This window comes from Pieris napi, chromosome 11 (genome assembly GCF_905475465.1).
Source record: "Pieris napi chromosome 11, ilPieNapi1.2, whole genome shotgun sequence".
NCBI lineage: Eukaryota > Metazoa > Arthropoda > Insecta > Lepidoptera > Pieridae > Pieris > Pieris napi.
In genome coordinates, this window is record NC_062244.1 from 8876732 (window position 1) to 8899912 (window position 23181).

Sequence of the window (23181 nt, forward strand, 5' to 3'; positions counted from 1 at the left end):
TGATTATTAAAAAACATGATTAAAGATGGACCTACACTTTCCCTTGAGGGGTTTATGATAAGCGTAATAGTTGAATTTAAGTAAAATGATTTATACGTGAAGTATATATTAGTAGTATTATACGTCACAATTAAATATTTACATAAGTTTTTACTTCAAGTGAATAAAATTTTAACTGAAAAATAAAGTGTGGTAATCTTGCATAAACTGGAGGGGGAGGGGAGGAAAAAAGAGGGGTATAAACATCTAGAGATTTTTCATAATTTATTATCAGCTAACTCCGTTAAGGGCGACGACCTTGTTGACACTAGCCCGGCTGGCTGCGAAACTGAACACTGCTGATATGAGACAGAACACTACACTCACGACTGGCATAACCCATACAATGTCCCCGTGGAATATACATACGCCATTCACTTTGTAGGCACAGGTTAATTCTGAAATATTATATAACACTTTAAAATCACTTCCTAAAGCGTTCAACTTGAAACCTTACTTGAATACTGAATATATACGTCATAAAACGTCGCAGTGAAGTCAACCCTAACGAACGGTTTTCATAATACTTTAAGGGATAAAATAAATTGTGTAAGCTTTTATATAGCCGAAAGAAGGCCGATTAAATTTAGCTCCTTACATATTAAAAGATGAAGTCTCTGGCCGCATATGAAGGATAAACTCAAAAATACCGAACGGATTATCTATTGCTGGTTTTTGAGAAAGGTAATGTATACAATTTATTATGATTTTATGTAGGATCGCAAAAAGTGTTGCCAAAACACGAAAAACATAAGGGCTAAATTTCGAGCGCATGCTTTTTTAATATTGTTTTCTTCTATGCAAATTTAGTATAACTTTATTACTGTATTTGCAATAAAATATAACCCCACTTACCACTAATTAACATATATAAGAGATGACCTAAAGCGTGTGATACCAGACCAACTATCGCAAAAGCCACTCCCACAGCCAGCGGCTTATCAAGCCGACGCGTACAGCGTAGAATAACCATACCTTGCATCAACAAGGATGCAGCTGAAATATATTATTTGGTATTATTAATAGGTATTAAATTTGATTAATACTATAAATTGTTAATTACAGGAATAAGGCATACATTCGGGGTAGTGTAGGGGCTGTATGTTACATGCTTTCTATGTGTGTGCATATATGCTTTATTAAAAAATTCTGGACATATAGGTACAATATGGTCTTCAGTGTTTTATTTACGTGAGCTTTTTAAATATATAGTAGTATACAGTTGCTAAAATTTATAGATAATTTAATATGATTAGAATCGCTCTTCGTGTCCAAAACTCGAGGCTCTAATCATCTTAAATATAACAAAGCTTAAATTGAGACAATGCTCATTATAGTGTATTTTATACGAAAAGTTAGATTACCAAGAGATGCCTGGATTGTTTATGCGTGCGAAACCGGTGCATTTTTAGTTTTCATTAGTTTAAAAGTTACTCAGTACATCCTCGAAAGACAGATATAATAACACTGTACCTCCAGCAGCTAACATGACAGTGAAGAAGACCAGGTAGATGTTATAGATAAGAGCACACGACGGAAGCAATGAACAACCTCCACGCACCGCGCGTTGCGTCTGCGCACCACACGTGCAGTTTTGTAAGATCCTGAAAATGTATGGCTGTTAGTTCTGTAATTACGTTAAATATATCAAATTTAGGGTAGTCAATATGACTAAGTATCTTATAAATATGTACTCATAAGTTTCGCTGTATAATACAATATAATATGACCAATTTTTAAAGTAGTGTATTTAAGATATAGGTATATAAGTGTGGATAAAGCAAACAATACACCTTATACTGTACCTCCAACCTTAAGAGGATCCTCGACAAGTCTAGCCACTGACTGCGAGGCCTCATTATGGATCACCGTACTGCTTGTATCTCCATAAGTATAAAAACTATATGTAAATAGGTAGCACAACATATACTTACAAGAATCCATTGAGATCCTCATATTGGTTACAACCAGCGTGGCACGGAGAAAAATAAGTGGTTTGACTATCCACTTCACATACAGGACTGAACCCGTACGACTCCGAAGCACACCTAGGAATTATAAATTCAATGATATCATGTAAAAGACACCTCCACAATTGAGCTTAAATATTGTAGGTCAAAGAGCACACAATTCATTAATAAGATATTAATTATTGATTAAAATTATTATATTAAATAAATTTATTTGTAATGTTTTAGAAACCAGGCAACTATCACAAAACGTTCTAGCACCTAAAAAGCTTTCTAGCATATGACCAGTGATAGTACTCTGTAACGTAAGATCGTACTCCGTAGCGGCAGGAATTATCGATACCGACATTGTTGTATGTAAGTTGGATGTAGTTCTCTCAATATACGTGAATGATGTCGCAGACTTGGTATTGCGTAGAACAAAAACCTATGGGCATTGGGATCGTTGTCGGTATCACAATCAGAATTTATAGATTAAGGGCCTAGGTCATCGTTTCTCAACCATTTTTATGTCGCGACCCACGAAAAAGCCAAAAAGTTAAGTAAAACAGTCTTGCGTCTGATAATAATTTTTTTACCGGATTGAAGTTATTTATTTAACATAACTTAAATCCGGAAAAAATTGTTTTATTATCAAATGTGTGAAAGTTATGTCAAAAAAAGACAATACTAGTCTTGCGTCTTTTGTTATACTCGTATATGTAGTTTTTATTTATTATTTTTCAACACACTGCGACCCCCTTTTAAAAGAAACTCGACCCCAGCTTGAGAAGCGATTGCCTAGGTTATAGACAGGTATAAGAAGAAATAGATACAACCTTCGAAGCTATCGTACCTTCATAGTCTCGTTCTTAATAAGAATACATACCCGCACTGCATACTGCACTCGGGCTGTCGGTATTCGCCATTTAATCCTGCCATGTCTCCTGTGTTGCAGCTAAGACCGGCAAGCACACAGAATAATACTCCAACAAAAGCTGCCACAGCTCCCCCTACCTTCGATGCTGTGGCTGCTTTCACACCGTCGTTACGCCGACCCGAGAAACGCATGCGGAATATCTGAAGATACATTCAAAAATATATATAGTATTTATGTTAATGGTTATAACATTTTAATATAAATAAACTGAGGAATAGTAAAAATCTCGAATTAAATGTAAAATAATATATAGTGGTACTTACAGAGACGAAGAAGATAATAACTAGAGATCTAAAGATGTCAATAATAACCCGAGATGTGCGTGGATCCTGACGTATCGTTTCCACATAGAATTTTGTCTGAAATCAAACAATATTATAATACTATTATTAAATATATTCCCGACCCTGTAGTGTCACTTCTATATAACTTATATATTAGTATTGTATATTTTTAAACGCACTCATACACTCTTACAAACTCCTACACATTACACATCCCCACATACACCAATAAATTATTAGTAAGTTGTCTTGGTTAGTACATAATGTTTCAGTAGTAATTCTTCGTATACCTACATGTAATCCGGTTTGGGTATATTTCTTAATTTAAAAACTGTAAATATAATCTTTAAAAAAACTGAGGATTGTCAATAAACTGTTAAATAAATAAATTGTTAATTGTATGTAAAATAAACTGAATCAAATGAAACTATTGATTAAAAGAGATCTGAGATTACTATAAATGTCTTCTAAACTTATATATAACTATACAATACGTAGTTAAACCTGTAACAATGAAGTCTCGTAATTATTGAAGCCAAAAATTGCAATCGTCAAGAAGGACATGCCTAACGACTGCAGGATCAGGGCCCTGTTCTTCAGCACACGACGAAGAGGCTGGAGTAGACCTTCAAGAAAAAAGATTTTATAAGGATATGATATATCTATAATTTAGCATATTTTATGTAACGAAAATTTATATTGTCGCTTTTGCAGGAGTATACTCTATAAGTAGTAGTACGCTAGTAATGGAATACTACCATATATATTTTTTTTTATAGAACCGTGGGCAAACGGGCAGGAGGCTCAGCTGATGTTAAGTGATACCGACCGCCCATGGACACTCTCTACGCCATAGGGCCCGCGAGGATGCCGGCTTTTTAAGAATTGGTACGCTCTTTTCTTGAAGGACCCTAAGCCGAATTGGTTCGGAAATACTTCAGTGGGCAAAAACTGCCTAGAAAAACGCTCAATAATAATCTGGCCGCAAGGCGATTACTTATTAATTTAAGTGCTGAAAATATATATATTATGGCGCGTCTAAACGGGCCATGTTTTGCTGCAATTGATGGCTGCACTGTTGGCAAGTAATTGTCCGGCCATTAGAAAAATATTTTAATGCAGCTGATGGCCGAACAATCTATAGCTGGGCAATGTGTTGCAATATGTCTGCAATAGTATGGCCCATGATGCAGACTCCTAAACGGGCTACACAAATCGGCAACAATGGCTGACGAAATCACACTTGTCCCAGCAGCTTATATTGTTTTAAAAAAGAAACAGAAAAATAAGAGATTGTGGATTCGACCTTACTTAAATAGGCGTGAAACTGTAGACAAATTGAGTCTAGAAATAAGTCTTGATAATAAATTATTCAAGAACTAGAATGTCAAAAGCAGTAATTTTTACGTAGTAATCTAACGTCAAATACAGCTGATCGCAAAACACAGAATATAGCAACAGGCACACTTCACTCATAGCAAACGTCATGTCGCGTAGAAAAGGATACACTATGCCATAACAAAGAGAGTGACTGAAACAACAATAGAACTGGCTGTGCAATATTGCAGTTGAATTCGATAGCCTAGCGATCGTCCGGCCACCCATCGGGGCAATATCGGCCATATGTGGCTATACAAAACATGTTTGGCTATATGGCCGGGACATTACTGCAATATTGCATAGTGTGGCTGCTATTGTTTGCAATATTGCCGGCCACAGTGTTGCAGCCATCAATTGCAGCAAAACATGGCCCGTTTAGACGCGCCATTAAGCAATGATGAAACACGAACAAAAATGGCAATTAAATACTTACATGTTCTCTCAAGCGGGTCAATCTCCTTATAAGAAGGCATCTGTCTCGGGAAGAGAGTGTAAAGAATACTAAACATTAGAGTTAGCATTGAGAGGGACACGTGCGCCTCATACCAGTCCTCTCTAACTGACCCTGGTCGAAGCCAGTTAGTGCCACTCAGGCCCAGGGATAAACGAATTGAGATAAGAATACCTGGGGAGGAAGAATATTAACATTAACATTGACGACTCATTGGTCTAGTGGTTATTACCCCTGACTGCGAATCCATGGGTCCCGGGTTCGATCCCCGGCTGAGGCGAACATCGATGTGATGAGCATTTGGTGTTGTTCTTAGGTCTCGGGTGTTTAAATATGTATTTATATGTATATCTATCTATAATATGTATGTATATCCGATGCCTAGTACCCATAACACAAGCTTCACCAGCTTAGCATGGGACTAGGTCAATTGGTGTGAATTGTCAAAAAAAAAAAAAAAACTATTTCTAGATTTGATGCTACAAAAACGTTTTGAGGGCTCAAAAAACTATATTAAATATACAACCTACCATAAAAGTAAGGTCCACTTTGTGGTTCATGATCATCCAGATACGTGATACCATGTGCCCATATGCTTATCTTTGTAAGACCACACAACACTGCTGTGATCACCAAAAACACACCACGTATGACTTGATGAGGATCTAAGACCTCTGAGTATTTTGTTATCGCACCACCAGCACATAGTTCTAGAGGGAAAAAAAGTTTTAATATGTATTCTTTAAGGCTTTAAATTAAATACATTCTTAATTATAAGCTAACAAATATATGGGTCAAATGACGTGTAACTAAATCAGGCAATAAATTAGAATAATGATCTTTGAGGTTCGATTCCGGGCTTTGAATCAACAGACTTTCTGCCTGGCACAATTTAATATTAGCTCGTATGGTGAAGGATAACATTGTGAGGAAACCGGCATGCCTTGACCGTAGGCAAAAAGTCGACGGCGTGTGTCAGGCACAGACTGTCTACTTGCCAATCAGAAAAAACAAATGATGACGAAACATATACATAAATCAAAGGCACTACCCTAAAAGGTTGTAGCTAAAACTTAATTTTAAACTCTTCCGTCCAAGCATATTAAAGTTATGCTTCCTTCAAATAGGCCATAATAATTAGACACACTCTTCATTAACGTCATTTATCGTTATTATGTAATAAGACCCAATTATAATTTTTTACATAAATAAGTTGATAATAATTATACTGTAATCTGTGATAAACAAAGATGATTGATGAAATATTTCATGTTGTTATTTCTTAAATTAGTAATTTATCGGAAAAAATAATGATAAGAATAATATTATAAACATAGCATAATCGACTGGAGGTCCAATGAATTTATTTTCAGTGCGCGTTCGTTAGGTTTCGAAAATATATTTTCACAAATTTCAGTAACATTGGAGCGGCGGAATTAGGTTAATCGTCACACGCACAAACTATAACAGTTAGAATAGACGCATAAATCTCGCACACATCATTTTATTAAATAAGCAAGGGATTTATGGAAATAATCCTTTGATTATATGTGTTGTTATTTCCTTCAGGCTAAAACACCACGAAGAAACTGAAGTATGTCCAGACAAATTAACTTTTTCTAAAGAAAAATTATCAATGAAGTACATGCTGAAACATGTTTGTCCCATGCCCCATTGTGGGATTAGGGCATTTTATACTTTATTTTGACGTATTCTTCACGCCATATTTGGGCGTCGTTTCGAGGCCTAATTTATATTTTGATTATTGATCCAATATTGTTTATGTACAATAAAAGAGTGAGAGACGACTGTATAATGTTTGAATTTATTAATTAGTAATAAGATCTTGCTTGTAGTTTAAGGCTTTTATGGATTCTGAAATACTCAAACTATCCAGGATACTCACAAAACGCATAAAACTTATGCTAGCCGAATGGGATTTCGATTTTTTACAGTCAAAGTCAAAATCATTTATTCATATAGGTAACACAATGTACTCTTATGAATGTCAAAAAAAAGTTTTCTAATATTTGTTTTAAACCTTACCTACTTCCGGTACATTGATATTAGGGAATGGAAAGGCCAGTATAATAAGACCAGAGATAGCTGTAATTCCCAGCCAGAAGGAGAGTGTGAAGTTACGCCAGCCTTTCCCTTGCCATGCCACTACAACACCCAGGAGAAACTCCACAACACCTATACCAACTTTTACCCAATCTAAAAAAAGGGATTATTATTTTAATATGTCAATACTTATTTTATAACAAACGTAAGTATTCGAATATTTGTCACAATTTAGCATAACGCACACGTGTTAAATTTTATCGCATTAATAAAAACGTTTCTTGTTTGATAACTAAAAAGATTTTTTTCATTTGATTCCATCCAAATACGATTTTAGAAATCTTTAAAAAAAGCTATTATTTTTAAGCAAACTTATATAAGTACTTACTTGCGCACTAGTTATTTAGTTAGAAATGTGTGGTTTTTCAAAACTTTTACCGTTCTTGCTCAAACGGCCTTGGCCAAATCATATATAAACAAACCTTGGTTAATAGTATGTATAAATCCTGTATTGTCATTTCTTCGCAGCAGTAAAAAGATATTACTCTCAAGGAAAATGACGATGAGGAGAGCTCCTTGCAGGAACAGATCGAAGCGAGGTATGGTCAATATATACTTCCTAAGCAGTTCCCATCCTTTTAGTACTACTGAAAATTGGTTGACAGTACCAGTATATTACATATATTACTACGCGGTAACGGAACCCTTATATATTAATTATTTTAAGCCCGTAGGTAGATAAAGAAGATTTTACCTTCATATAAAGAAACTTTTCCATAAATGTGCACCTAGAATGTGCTTTCACAATTCTCATAGTTACGGGAATTCAGACACTACTGTAGACGCAACTTTTGAAAAAAAATTTTTACCCAAATTTTTTAGAACTAAATTTAATCGTTTAAGGGTCGATTCGACCAAACTTCAATTTATACACGAGTAACTATACCAAGAATAATCTATTCCATGATTTTAATCTCGAGTAAATCCATAGTCGTTTGTCCACGTAATCGATAGTATAATTGTGCTAGGAATAACAATACGCGAATAGCAAGAGAATGATGAACGAAAATAAAACTCGGCAAATAAATGTTGTTCTACAACGGGACAATGTAAGAGCATACATCATGTCAACTCGATTTTGCCGTATTATAGTGTGAAAAAGTAGCTTTTAACAGGTGTCAAACGTCAACAAAAAGTTTTTATTTCTTGTTCGTTTGAGGCTTTCGTCTAAAAAGGAACTTCTGTTGAGCCCAGTTGAATTTCATTCTAATATTATAGAAAATAAAAAATCTAAAAACAAATAAATAAATAATAAATTGTTTAAACGTTTCATTATACAATGCTAGACTATTAATTTAGTGCGTTGCGTTGACTTGAAATTAAAACACAGAATACATATTTGTGAAATGACAGAAATCAGCTGATTGGACTGACTGACGCCATTAAATTATTCTTGGAATAGCTGTTATTCCGTGCGAAACGGCGGTATAGTAGCAATTCCCGAATAAGACCACTATTCTTAGAATTTGTAGTTGGTAAAACGTAAAATTGATTTACTCTCGATTAACTGACGATTTATTCTAAGATTAAGACTTAATCTTGTTTGGTCGAATCGACCCTAAATAACAGAACTTAATCTTTATTAGATATTTAAAAAGTTACTAGTTCGGTTATTTTATTTTTAATAACAGAATTTAATCAGATATTTGAAAAGTTACTATTCGGCTAAATTTATTTTATATTATCATTAAAATCATAAAATATTTAATTCCGATTACAAAAATCATAATTAGTATTAGTATACTCACTTGATATCATTTTGTATTCTACAACTTTATCACTAAAACATATGAACTAACGCAACAACAATACAATGAAAATTTATTAAAAACAATATTTTTTACCGCTCATTTTGAAACGAAATACAAATGTTCGTTATTAATGTTACTATAGTGAATAAAGTTGTGATTGCCAAAAAGGACTGATTAGTGATTGCATATCGTATAAAATTATACACTATCTACATTATCAGGTTTGTGCTATATCTCTTCCTGATATTTGCTATTTTATGCTTTATCACCTACTAATTACATGAACGAATAGTTTCAGAGACGTTTTTACTTAAAGACCTTTTATTAGTTCATAACACAATTATCTAAGATAATACGAAATTTCAGTATCGTCAAATAATTTTAATTTTTATTCCGGAAGTATTCACGAGATTAACTTGGAAGGGATTGGATCAATTACAACAAAAACATACAAAATCTTTTATTGCCATAATGAGTTATTAATAACAACCAGCTATTAATGTTTGTATAAAATATCTGAGTATGAATAGGTATACTACTAATCTAATTCATTTCAATCTTGGACATTCGAAATGCTGAATATTTCACTCGATTTGTTTTAAATACTGTTGTGCCATTACAATAAAATTTGTTTAATCTTTATACAGTCAATTTGAAGTCATCGAATTTAAATAATAAACATAGCATATATGGGCATATATTCCAATTACATCCCCAAGCAGGCGCTTGATTGGAACCCGCAAAGAGGGGAAAGCGTGGTGGTCCCAAGTAAAAGCGTCGTACACCTACAGATGAGGCAAAGAGAGCTGGAAAGATTTGTAGGTACGAGGCTCAAGACCGAACGCGATGGAGACTTACTGAAGACGCTTTCTGCCCCATTTAGGGGCTATATGATATTAAGTCGAGTAAGTTATTAAAATATAATTAAAACCAATGTGGTTTATGCTATAAGTTTTACTTGTTTAAGAATAAATATTTGGATTTCGCAACTGACTGTTCCAATTGGATTTTTGTGAACTTTCTGATATTTGATAATTTTTAATTGATAAATCAGAACGAATGACACTGAGTAAGTAACATAAATATACACTAATATCACAAACTATTCATAATAATTTAATACACAACCTTATGAACTATTATAAGAGCTCACATAAAAGGATCTTTCTTTAACCCAGTTTAATTTAAGAGTTAAATATTTCTTAAGTCACGCGAACGTAAGAACTGTCAAACGCTCAATGAAAGTTTGCTTAGTATCCTTTGTTTTGATATTTAAAAACAATAAAAAAAATGTAGATACAAAAATTATTTCTTTTAACTCATGTTGGGCCATACAAGGGCAATTATACCAATGTGTTATAATTATACAGATTTGTAACAGATATTTAAATTTTATTTTAGACTTTTAAAAATCTATTTTAATACTTTTAATATCTAAAAATATTTCTGTTTATGTACATTGTACATTATCACTTCACATAAATTAGAATTTTCAATTTTTTACATTTCTATATCTTACCTATATGCAATATTGTGTGCAAAAATAAATACAATAAGGTCTCAGTGGTCCGCAGTAATATATAAACGAACGCCATTTTAACAATGTTTCGTACTAAAATACATTCGGGAAATTTTACCAATCGAGAATTTGTCCATTTACTTATTCAAAAAAAAACAATAACCACAAACATTTATAAAACAATAATATGATTAGTCATCATTATAGATAACTAGTGGTAGTACCAGTAGTATTAATTAATAGTTATTGTAGATTTATGATAATGAAATTCAATACTGTTTCTTGTTCAAAATGCAAACCAAAGCGTTTTCCAGCTTCCAGCAGCCAGATATAAAAGATAATAATATGCGCTATAATTCCAGAAATTCGGTCGTTATGTAGCTATAGTTGGATGGATATATATTAAGATCCGATTATCTTCTCTTCTAGCCATGGAACAAAGTGTGTGACTCGTGTGTAGACTCCGGGGAATCCGGGCTCAGCGCATTTATTTCCAAAGGAAACTATGCCGATTTGGTAGAAGAATGTCTGGTAGGTTTCCGAGTTCCACTAAAAGTAAAAAAAAAGTAATTAAAATGTAATGTTTGCTCTAAAGCGGGTGAACCTACTTTACCTAGACACGTAATTACAATATATATAATTATAGTTAATAATCTCATTTTCAAATGGATCCAACTTTAAGTGGTTTTGTTTTAGTATCTACTCTACAGCCTTGCGATTCTGTAACTCACTTTTCGAACTCTCACAGCGGCGGTCGCGCTCAAATCAGTCGTGAAGCAGTCATTTTACGATTTGGCATTCTGATAAGAAGGGAGCTTGAAGTTTATTGTTTATCAGAATGCCAAATCGTAAAATGACTGCTTCACGACTGATTTGAGCGCGACCGCCGCTGAGAAAACCGCTGTGAGAGTTCGAAAAGTTAGTTACAGAATCGCAAGGCAGAGCTTAGATATCAGACTTATTTCTATTTCGAATGTGCTAAACAACGACAAACAAGACAAAAACTCCTATAAGCCTTAAGTTGCTTTTATTAAAGAAAATATATGAACAATACTCACAATAGGCTGCATCAGGGGTCCTCCACTGTCACCCTGACAGGCATCCTGTCTTCCATCCTTCCAACCGGCACACAACACTCTTTCATCTATCACCTGCTTTTTGTACGGTTTGTACGTTTCTTTGCACGCTGCGTTACTTACTACAGGTACCTGGGCTACTTGGAGATGGGATGCCGAGGGACCGCCTGAAAACAATAAAAGAAGAGAATTTAAATAATATTTATGAATTATATAAAAATAATTATAAATAATATTTTACTTATTTATTAAAAAAAATTAATTAAATTTTCTGTAAAGCTAAGATAGATTTATTTTGTCTACATGGTTATATAAAACTATTTATATGTTAACCATGAATTTATTTATATGCTACTTAAATTCCACAAAATACTTACGGTACGAAACATCCCCCCATCCTGCTATAAGAGGGTTGTACTTCTCAAAGGTGAGAGATCGTAATTTCTGATTTTGAGGGATGCAGATTGGTTTTATTAGTTCTGAAACAAAACACGATTAATTAATTTAAACTTGTCTAAATTTTGAACGTAAAACAAAATATTTTTGAGCTGAAAGTAATTTCTCTCTCTGCATAATAGCGTTCCCGGTTTTATAGAATTCGGAGGTTACCTCGTGTCATTTTAAGTGCTTTATAACGATTTGCAAACCCCTATGAAATGCGTATATCATACAAGTACTTGAATAACCTGAGGCGTTACGCAATAGTGTGGTAATAAAATAAACTTACTGGTAAACTGTACGTCCTTGTCTAAAATGAGTAAAGCGACGTCATTTGTATAGGCTGATGAGTCGTAATTCTCATGTTTGATCTTTGATTTGATTAGCACATCTATTGGTGCTGCTCCATCGTTTTCACTTGCTAGATCCAACTCTCCTAGACGCACTACATACCTGAAAAAGTTATGTATTTTTATTGCTACTTTTATGTTTTAAATGCTCGCTTAAGGAAGGTATGAATTCTCTCATTGACATTATGAACGTTGTGAATAATGGAATAACGGAACAGCATACATAAGCTTACAAACCAAGTTTTTATAAAACCAAGACTCACTCAATTATAAAACGAAAACAAGGTAATAATAATCAGTCACTATGACGGGCTTTTATTCTTGGACCTAACGCTTGATCCGAATAATCACAAAGACTTTTTTAAATAGATTGTGTTTGATAGATTGTTGTGATAATATCTGTATTTGCTTGTTCGGTAAGAATAAACAACGCCAGTAAACCTGCCTTGATGACTGCATTCTAACACGATGAGTTGGGAAAAAAAGAACGAATTAAGATATAATTTGAACCAAGATTCATATTGCGTTGCCAGTGGAATATTATTAATGACTATATACTATTGTATTAAAAAGTTAGGTTGTTGGGTGCAGAAGGTTGCCATTGTAATAAATAATAATAGGTATCATCATCGTACCATACCACAATTATTATTTATTGCCACATATTGTGTTTATTTAAATTGCGACGCTTAATATGCGGATGTTCGCGTTTGGCAATATCAACTTAAATATCGGACTGGCAATTTTAAGGCATATTAATCTGTTATTAACTACTTGTTATAACAAAAACATTATATTAACAAAGGAGACTTATACCAGTTTTTTATTATACACAAATGTAAATTTCGTTATGGAAAATAAAGCAAATAAAAACATTCCAAAAATTTGTGTTTGACCAAAAAGGTAACAATAGCTAAATATGATTGGAGATTTTCCTTTATCTCGACTTGACTAAAAGACTAGAAGCTTATACAGTAATAAAGACTCTTGGACGCTTACAAATTTTATTTACCTATTAGATTCCGAGATTACTGCATCACCTTTAAAATAAAAATTCAAAGCTTGTACAATACAAGGATATAGAGGATTCAGTTCTAATATTAGATATTCAAGATTTTCAGTCACAATGATTCGTCAGTGAGATAAAAGTACGTATTATGAATTATTAATTCGGTTTTGAATTCATTTAAGTTATATATGCATGTTGTGTATAATCGTGCTAGAAATAAGATTGCTGTCCCTAATCAGAGTTGTTCATTAAGCGTTAACAATTATTTAAGATCCAAGTCACCGAAAAATAAATGATTTGTATTTGTTTATCTACCAAGGGTCTGGACCAAGGATTCCTACTGTATTTGTATAATACATATTTCCTATTGGAATCACGATAAATCAGTCACTAAGTAACACCACAATTTATAATTAATGCATGTTACAATACGCTTATTACATTGAATAGTTTGTAATGAAAGAGGGGTTTTATAGTCTAATGCATTAAATAACTAAAAAGTTAAACCATGTATTTAATAAAGGGCACGACACATCGTCTAAAATATTATAATTTAAAGTTCCCAATCCCTCTATCTGTTTGTATGAACGCGATTAACTCAAAAATACCGAACGGATTTGTACCGTACAAACCACTAACCACTAACCAATTCATGTTATTTATTATTATTGTTTTTCTTTTGTTTCTAAGGAGTGGTTTGAAAGTATATTTTGTTAAACATCACAAACATCACACATGTTAAAATGAGGACAATAAATACTTATGAATATGATATAGAAAGAATATACGCGTGACATGACAATAGTTATTTAGTACAATATTAAGTTTATAGTCTCAGTTTAATATATATTGTCATTAAGTTTTAAATGTTTAAAGTTATGATAAATTACTTTTAATAATAATAATAATAACGACTATGGAGTTATTGTTATTATCGACCTATTCAATAATAGTTGTTAATTTAAAGATGGAAAAAAATAAAAAAAAACCATCCGTATTAACGGTTTTGAACTATTCATCATATTATTGGTCAAATGGGTAACTTACAGCGATTCTTCATGGCCATGTATGCAATGGGCAGCTGTGAAAACGTGGTGTTGAGTCACCAAAGAACCTCCACATTTCCACCTGGTTTCAGGCCCTCCGCGGCTGTCGTGGTATCCCAGGAGTGCCATCCAGGGAAAGTCACCTGAAACAACAGTCTTAATACAACATTGGCCTAGCGAAATTGAATTATGCATATATTCAATAGCTGGAAGATGCAGAAGTCCACCCAATAATTTGTTTTACAGTCGACATCATATACCTTTAAAGTCAAGTTCAGCCCTGCGATTCTGTAACTCTAATAAACAATAAACTACAAGCTCCCACCTTTTCAGAAAGCCAAATCATAAAATGACTGCTTCACGACTGATTTGAGAGAGACCGCCGATGCGAAAACCGCTGTGTGAGTTCGTGAAGTGAGTTACAGAATCGCAGGGCAGGCTTCAGAAATTAACGAAAGTATTCTTTCCGAGTTGGTATGACGATAATTAATAATAGTTGTCGCCAAGATTACCTTATGTATTGCTTGGAGGCGCGTAGTTTCTATAATGTACGCCATTTTATTTTTAAAAAACCAGTAGTCGTGAGAGTCCCACGCCACCAGGCCAATACTGTTATATATGTTTTTATTTATAACCGCTTGTTGTCTGTTTTAAATAACTATACGTCATTACATTTATTATATTGTCAACAGTGTGTGCGAAGTAACTGATATATGAGCAAACTGGAATCTTCGCTGGCTACTAATAGTAAAACAAAACAATATACTAAGGTTAAGTGGTAAATTGCACTTAGTTATACACAAGTTAAACACAGTAATTACACTTGTATTGGCACAAATTACCAGCAATTATGTAAGATAGTCATTTGTTATAAATTACCGCGAATTTGTCTGCGTTAGATAAATAAATCTATAAAAGCTGTTAAAGCAATTTTAATGTTTATTCTACAAAACATGTAGTACGTTGTAATTGTGGTTATCGCTTCATTTTATTTCTTGAAGGGGTAAAGTGAGAAGGAGGCAGACTAATTATTATTGGTTTGTGGACTCAGTGTCCGCACTTAGACTCTCAATAGGTCCGTTGTGCGTAGATCTTGTAAGCTCAGTAGAGAGTACAATATAATACAGTATTTATTTTAATAAAATTACGAAAGGAGTGGGCGATGTTGATCAATGTTTTATTCAATCTTACTACTCGTGTACTCAGTACACGTTTTACATAATGTTTTTGTAATATGAAACAGTAGAGGATGTTATTACTTATTGTATTTTTAACGGTTTGAATACGTATTAAATAATGATGTGAATATTAGATTGGCTAGTCAAACTGCGTAATGTTTTTAGGTCAAATAAAAATTGTATTTTGACTTAAACTTTGTAACTATTTAGAATAACATACACCTTACCAAGTTTAGCAGGAACGCCATTAACAACTCGACTGAACGATGCTTCGCTCACACCACAAACTGGCGGTTCCGGAAGTGACGTCACTGGTGTCAAGCCATCTGTGTCTACGGACTTTGCTTGAGGCGTAGGAGCAACTGTTGTGGTTTGTGGAGCTGGTGGCTGGTCTGGTATACCGGGTAAGGGACAGCATACCTACAAAGAAACTCTATTTCAACATTCATAAACTTGGATACTACTACTAGTACAAAACGTTGGATAGTTTTAAATGGATTTAAAAATAGTGCAGGGCCAGAGACAAAAGTAGACAAAACATTACCTTCGGATTTTGTCCTTCAAAGCCGCATTGCGATTTTCTTAAGATGTTTACAACCGTCTTATCCCGAGAATCCTTCAGCAGCTTATAGTAGACGTCGCACTCTTGTATCTTTATGCAATTTCCGACTCCGCCATCCACCGTCTCACATGTGTTCTCTAGAAAGATTAACTTAACTCTCAGATAAAACCTCTTGTATTATTTATCCTTCCTTTATCTCTCAATCGTTCCAATTTCAATACCAGTTTTGTACTAAAATCCTGCGTGAATCTAAATAATCGTCCCGAAATATATTTTAACTTATGGGAAAAACAGTCAAAATAAAAGTCAATCATTGAACTGATTTTTGAAGTTATACTTCTTTAGACGCGTTATGAAAAATTGATGAGAGTGAAATTTTACGATGCGCGCGCACCGTTACACAAAATTAACAGAATGAAGTTGCCCACGGAAGATGCTACGGCATTGGACATAAGTAATTTAAAAACAACATTCGAATAATAATAGAACACTTAATGTAAGAGAATAATAATAAATATTTATTTATTTAATTTTTCAAATGTAAACTGAACTTTATTGACTATAATGACTCCTTTTCCAGTCTTTGATTAATTAATTGTAATTGATTATTTGCATGCAATCAAAAACTATTTTTAATAATGCCAAAGAAGAATAACTTCTTACGCGCGTACATAAGTACACGCGTCACGCACCCCTTTTTTTTAAATATAGTTTACACCCAGCAAAAAAAATAGGGAACCTTTTCTTGCTGGGTGTAATACAGTTGGTAAACATATAATTTACTATAGTTATAATTTTAATATACGTGGTTATAGAAACTAAACTTTACGACAATTAAATTAGAAAATCCACCAAGCATGACACATAATTGTTATTCACACTAATTAGATTTAAAAGTTATGGATGATTTTGTGTTGATTTTAGCGATTATGGTTTTAATACGACTTTAGTTTCCATAATTATTATTTGGGCACAATCTTTAAACTTAGTAGAAGTACAAATTACAAAAGCGATTTATAATATCTCAGACTCTGTCTATACGTATATATAAATAAACATGAATCGCAAGATATCTAGCTAAGCGCAAAAACTCGTAGACGGCTGGACCAATTCGAGTATTGTTTCATTTATTCCTTAAACTCTGATGGAGGTTTTTATGCTGATTAAAAAAGAACAGTCTTTATGGGGTAGCATTGCAAAATGTTATTATTGTTATTGTTGTTATTCCATATCTTGGTATTTAGCTACTAAAAAGGTATGGTAAAAAATTAAGGCTAACAAAGTTCGCGGAGGTACTAGTATATTGTACATTATGTACGTACAAATTAAGATGTAATTATTAATTCAAATCAAGCCACAATTACACCGATTTGTTTCTTTTACTATATTTTTTATAGTTATACTTTATAACTTTAAAAAATATTTTTCCTATCTTAGATCTCTTATGAAAAAAAATTATAATAATGATTTTGTTTTTGTTTATCTAAAATGATAAATATAAATCAATACCAAAGTAGTTTTTTTAAGTTTATAAGAACATACAAATGTAAAATTATGTACGCTGGCTGGATAAACAAATTTAAAAATGTAATTTCGTCAATGGTTTTACGAGATCAGATTTGATCTACGTTGCTGGAGTATTTTATAAAAGTTAAAGGAATTTTAGACTAACTATTTACTACCTAGAAAACCTTCATAATATGTTCCAGTTAATAGCTATATGAAATCCCATGTATACAGATTATTAGATAACAAAAACGGGGAAGCACCTCGCGTACTAACAATACAAAAATACGATTCGTTCTGATAGCGCGAATTAAGTACACGTTTGACCCACTCGATGACCACCGTGGCCTTCGAACGTGTTATTCAACGTCGAGGAAAAGATCTTGATTTTAGTGACTTTGGCCGTATTGATAGCGTTATAACAAGTTATACTCTAGTAATATGATGTTAAGTTACAAGGTAACGTTACTAGTAATGTTCATCATTAATTTATAAAACAATTGAACTACAAAAATCTGAATTAGATGTTCTTGCTAGTGAATTTTAAATAATAGTCGCAAACCCGAAGTTGATAGTGTTAATATTGATATTTGTGATCTGTCTACTAATTACACCGTATATGGACAACAGGTTTATAAAATTATGTCATGGTAACAGTGCATATATACAGTATACAGTAATACAATTTAATAAACATTTAATTCGAAATAAAAAGCAGTAGGTTTTTCACGTAAAATAGATTGAAAATATCTTAAACGTTTTTGTCTAAATACACAAAAACCTGTAGCGTCAAAGTCATCAACCTTTCGTTCGTCACCTTTCAATCACGTTTCGGCTTAATTAGCGTTCCGTTTTTAGTTCGTACTTTTAAGGTAATTTAATTTTAAATAACAGCATGATTAGGACAACATGAGAATCTTTAGTACTATAATAATACGCTCCACATTAAAGCAGAACAAAGATTATTATAAAACCCTATTTATCTCTGTTTAATTAACTTTAATTAGGTAAAAGCGTGGGTATGAATGATACCACATGCACCAACACCAATATAAAAGCTATTGTTTTTTTCCATGCACCATAAATACCATGCACGATATATGATATTTACTAAATATTCCAGCTGGTCCAAAATTCATGTTTTGTCTTGCATCTGACGGGGGCACAGGTGTCAATGTTGGTAGGGTTGTCTGTTCTTCGCCGTTTCTGTCTTCAAAAGAAGGCTTAGCACTGGTATCAAAGTTTGTAGCTGAATCTGGTGTTATAAAACTTCCAAACACTGGTTTATTTAATACACTACCCATTATAAGACCACTGCTGTGATTTGAAAAGCCTGGCTTGTAAACTTCATCGTAATTAATATTTTGCGTAGTTCCATAATTCAAAATAGGCCTATTGGTGATAGGCTCATCTTGGGTCTCACCCAAAGATGGATTCGTTGTGAAGCCTTGTAATGTCTGACCATTTGGTTGTTTTGGTACTTCTTTATAATCTGGTCCAAAAGTATTGTCACCAGGATATGCTGGTTTAAAATTGTCTCCCGGGGTTGGAAATCTCACGTTGCTGGATTGATAATAATTGTTATCATAGTTATTATATGGATTATTGGATATAGGTCGGTTGTTGAATGGATAGATGAAGGCTGCGTTGCTGTTATCCGTTTCAGGTTTGAAACTGAGTATAGAACTAAGTTTCTGCTGAATTCTTCTAGGATTTAGAATATTTTCACTAAATCCATATTGGTATGGCTGTCGATTACGACGGTCATTCGGGTAGAAACCTATGTGAAATAGAGAAAAATAAAAGAGCTTTTTAATATTTAAAAGCCATAAATAAACATCTGTAATTATAGCAACATAAAACATAATATTAACTAAGATCAAATTATTAAAGATAACATCATATTTTTAGGTAATAATATAATATTTGTGAATGTTTATTTTGTCAGCCGGGGTTCGAACCTCAAACCTCAGGAATGAGAGTCACACGCTGAAGCCACTGTGCCAACGACTGCTCGATTTGGCAAGCATTTAATATATGTATTATATAAATATTATTATTAATTATAAGATTTATATGTATAATACAATTTTCCTTCTCATTATAGTACTGATAATTATTATTAAGGAATAACCATGACCTCTATGTTATAAAATATATTTATAAATATAAATTAAAATGTGCAAATATTAAGCAGAAAATACAGAATAGTCTTGTATGTGAAAAATATAAATAAAATCGAATATTGACATTTGAAATATAAGTTATGAGTATTAGTTCTTTATTGCAAAGCGTTCGGATTCAAGGTCACCTAAGCTAAAGCTAAAAAAGCAAAAACCACAAAAAAACAATTTTAAATGGTCGTGGTAATGAAACACCTCAAGGATTTAGCAAATAGTCAATAAAACTTTTAGCAATGGTAAAAATAATTGATTTTTTCATAACATGTTTTAATAAAATTACTATTAAATTTCTCAGTTTTTTTATTTTTTTATCACCGACTGTTGTATCAAACAACTATATTTTTTTATTATGATGAATTGATGGGAAATTTTTAAAATTTGTATTAAAATTTTGAGATTCATTAATAATTCTATGAATAACATAATTTTAATAGGCAGGCCAGGCAAATTCAAGCTATAGTGTTGGTCACCAAAAATTAAAGAAATAAATCATTAATTAAGTTTATAGAGGTCATTTTAGTAAATTTTTCTTTAATATTCAAGAGTTTAATATATTTTTATAGACAATTATTCTTAAGAGGCATTTAACAGAACACTAAAACCAAAATTACTTTTTCCGTGTTTGATGATCCAATTGTTAGATTAGCGCGAATTAAACCGCAATTTATATGTGATTTCCGTTATTTAATGTAGAGATAACTTTCTTTTTTAATGCCGGCTGGAAATAAAAGTAAATTTTTGATAGATAAATGAAAAAAGTATTGTTATTTTGTTGTGTTTGCGCTGCGTAGGTATATCAACCTTATTTGTCTAAAAAATTTATTATAATATCAAGTGTACTTCATTAGTACTTTATTCATTCATTACCTTTAAAATTATTAATTTTTGATGTAAATTTAATACAAATTACAAAAGAAATCGTAAATCATGATTTTTTGTTCTCTTGGGTTTGTGTTTGCCTTCCTTGGTATCTCTTTAATGTATGGGTCAAATATTACCTATTGTATTATTCAGATACGCACTTTATTCTCATCAATAATAATAAATGTTTTTGCTTAAACATACATAAGTAGTTACGAGCGTATATCTCATCTCTGTATTTCTGGTTTTCACGTTTAAAGGTTTAATTGGTTTAACAATTCACTGCTTACATATTCATCAGTTTTTTAGTAAACAAAATATATGAATTAATTTATAAATAAACGTAAAAGGCGTAAAAACTTCTGCGTTAACTCACCAAACTGTCCAAATACAACCGTAACACACAAACAAATACACAAAAATACACGCAACATTATTAACACTATTAAGTTTAATTTTAAATTAAATTGCAGCACAGAATTTTCAAAGCGTGCGTCTTTTGCCGCCAGTTTTATAAACTGAGATGGCAAATCTTGACCAAGTTAGTTGATATTTAAAGAAGGTCACTACTTGACGTCACACTGACCGGAACTTAAAATGGAATCGAAATTTCCCCAACGATATGTCGCCTATATCTGAATCAAAGGGATACGTGAATCACTATATTAATTACTTAATTATAACCGCTTTAGGTTCCCAGTATAGATACAAGGTTGCAGAATAATTTCTATCATTCAAGAAATAAAACAAACAAAATTAATAGAAAGACAATCGTATAAAATACGTATTAAAGCTTTGGTCATTAAGTTATCTCCAGTAGATTAATAATTATTATAAATGTAAAGTGGAGGTGCTATATAACAATTTTATGCTCGCTTTGACAACACTTTATACTGCATAGTGGAGCGAAAGATATTGGATCTATGTTATTCAATATTAAAATAAAAGTGATACTTATTCTTGAATTTGAGTACCACCGGTTATATAGTAGAAAAAACCATATATTATATAACTTTTATTTAGCGAGTTACGCAATTCAAAAATTTATAGAATTAAACTAACCTTTGAGTTTCTGTGATCTCTTCCTTCCCTTGCTCTTCACGACAATTTTAACTCTTCTTTTTACATTGTGTTTCTGACTGGGCGCGTAATTGCTTTTATATGCATATTTCGTCATATTATTTATAAATCCATTCCTGGTGAACGCCTGGTTTCCCTCCGAAAGCACTGGATAGATACTGGATTCATGCCCATAAATAGCGTGGCCAGACGTGGGATAACTGGGGCCATAAGTGGGATACTCGCTGCCGTAAGATGGATATTCGTGGGCGTAAGTTGGATATTCGTGGGCGTATGTGGGTGAACCGTGTCCGTATATCGGGGTTTCGTGTTCTGGGTAATGGCAGGGCTTTTTCTCGTGCGATTTCTTATTATAATAGCAGTCATGACCGAAAAGATTCTGGATCAAAGCATCATATGCTTCATAGTACTCTGGGGCGTGCGTGGGAGTTGGAGGTTTGTATATGAACGGGGTTTTTAGACATTTTTCGTGTTTTTGAGCTAGTATTAGCAAAACTGGAAATGACTGTATTAGTTTGCAAATAGTTTTACCGTCAATTGTCATTATAAGGTAAACTTATTGACCGAATACGAAGAATCCAAGAGGCAAACTAAATTGAAATATTCACAAAAATATATAATATGCTCTTGATTATTATCCGTGGTTTCAATGAAAATACAGATTTTATCTACTAAACTTTCTAAAATTATTAAATCCATGTATGAGTTTCATCAATTGTGATAAAATTGGGTGAAGGTGAGTTCGAAATTCAAAGCTATCAAAAATACCTACGTCGGAATGTATATATTTTAGATATATATAATATATAATATTTAAAAATATTATAAGATGTATGAGGAAAGTAGACTAAGAAAATAGATATTTAGGTACTCTAAACATGACATTGAAAGTCAAGTAAGTCTCCCACATGGAGTGTGTGCACGTATATCTGTGCTCATTCTTCTAGCAACTATTCGGAGCATATTGGTTCTGTAGTTCTGATACCATCTTCGACAGAAAGCAATTCGACTAGCGGACGGGTTTTGATATCAGCGGATATTGAAAGAACTATATCGGAATTGGCTATAAAAACGTCAGATCCCTATCGCTATAGTGATTAGAAGTTACGGAGCCACCAGCCTACTGAGGCAGTTTACTAGAAGAGCCGTCTAGAAGATTTTATTTAAGGTATCTTATGTTGCGTAATTAGTGGTAGGTGATTAGGATGAGGTTTAGTCGCGACTTAACACGATCTATGACTCCTGCCCTGCGATTCTGTAACTCACTTTTCGAACTCACACAGCGGTTTTCGCATCGGCGGTCGTTCTCAAATCTCTCTCAAATATTTGAAAATGTAACCTTTGATTGATCCGATGGGCAATGACCTCGGTACTTTTAAATTCTGGAAACAATTACAAAAATTCAAACTTCAAACTAAAAAACACTAAAATTAAAACTTCCTTCCGCTGGGGTAA

General features: G+C 32.9%; 2 protein-coding genes across 3 annotated transcripts; both read right to left on the reverse strand.

The window, feature by feature from the left end:
- Nucleotides 1–251: 251 nt before the first annotated feature.
- Nucleotides 252–9256, reverse strand: LOC125053772 (solute carrier organic anion transporter family member 74D-like). Its single transcript, XM_047655320.1, has 12 exons — nucleotides 8916–9256; nucleotides 7590–7754; nucleotides 7090–7260; nucleotides 5574–5753; nucleotides 5026–5217; nucleotides 3717–3838; nucleotides 3192–3287; nucleotides 2878–3068; nucleotides 1974–2087; nucleotides 1513–1643; nucleotides 895–1035; nucleotides 252–437 (listed from the first exon to the last, which is right to left on the reverse strand). The coding sequence occupies exons 1-12, from the start codon at nucleotides 8923–8925 to the stop codon at nucleotides 271–273; spliced, it is 1680 nt and encodes a 559-aa protein (XP_047511276.1). The 5' UTR covers nucleotides 8926–9256; the 3' UTR covers nucleotides 252–270.
- A 107-nt stretch (nucleotides 9257–9363) lies between these two features.
- On the reverse strand, nucleotides 9364–21178 carry LOC125053770 (venom protease-like). Of its 2 annotated transcripts, XM_047655316.1 has the most exons (9): nucleotides 21023–21177; nucleotides 18714–19382; nucleotides 16079–16233; nucleotides 15762–15954; nucleotides 14358–14499; nucleotides 12241–12404; nucleotides 11891–11992; nucleotides 11496–11680; nucleotides 9364–10986 (listed from the first exon to the last, which is right to left on the reverse strand). In XM_047655316.1, the coding sequence occupies exons 1-9, from the start codon at nucleotides 21078–21080 to the stop codon at nucleotides 10840–10842; spliced, it is 1815 nt and encodes a 604-aa protein (XP_047511272.1). In that variant the 5' UTR covers nucleotides 21081–21177; the 3' UTR covers nucleotides 9364–10839. The 2 variants fall into 2 exon arrangements, with proteins under 2 accessions (XP_047511272.1, XP_047511273.1); XM_047655317.1 differs by lacking the exon at nucleotides 18714–19382 and having other exon boundaries at nucleotides 21023–21178.
- Between the last annotated feature and the right edge of the window lie 2003 nt (nucleotides 21179–23181).

Coding starts and splice junctions, on each gene's coding strand:
- LOC125053772 (XM_047655320.1), bottom strand. Junction 3,069..3,191: donor TTATTATCTTCTTCGTCTCT/GTAAGTACCACT, acceptor ATGTATCTTCAG/ATATTCCGCATGCGTTTCTC. Junction 438..894: donor CTTATATATGTTAATTAGTG/GTAAGTGGGGTT, acceptor ATAATATTTCAG/AATTAACCTGTGCCTACAAA.
- LOC125053770 (XM_047655316.1), bottom strand. CDS start 21,080: ATGTTGCGTGTATTTTTGTGTATTTGTTTGTGTGTTACGGTTGTATTT. Junction 16,234..18,713: donor TGGACCAGCTGGAATATTTA/GTAAATATCATA, acceptor TAATCTTTCTAG/AGAACACATGTGAGACGGTG. Junction 11,681..11,890: donor ATGGGGGGATGTTTCGTACC/GTAAGTATTTTG, acceptor TATTGTTTTCAG/GCGGTCCCTCGGCATCCCAT.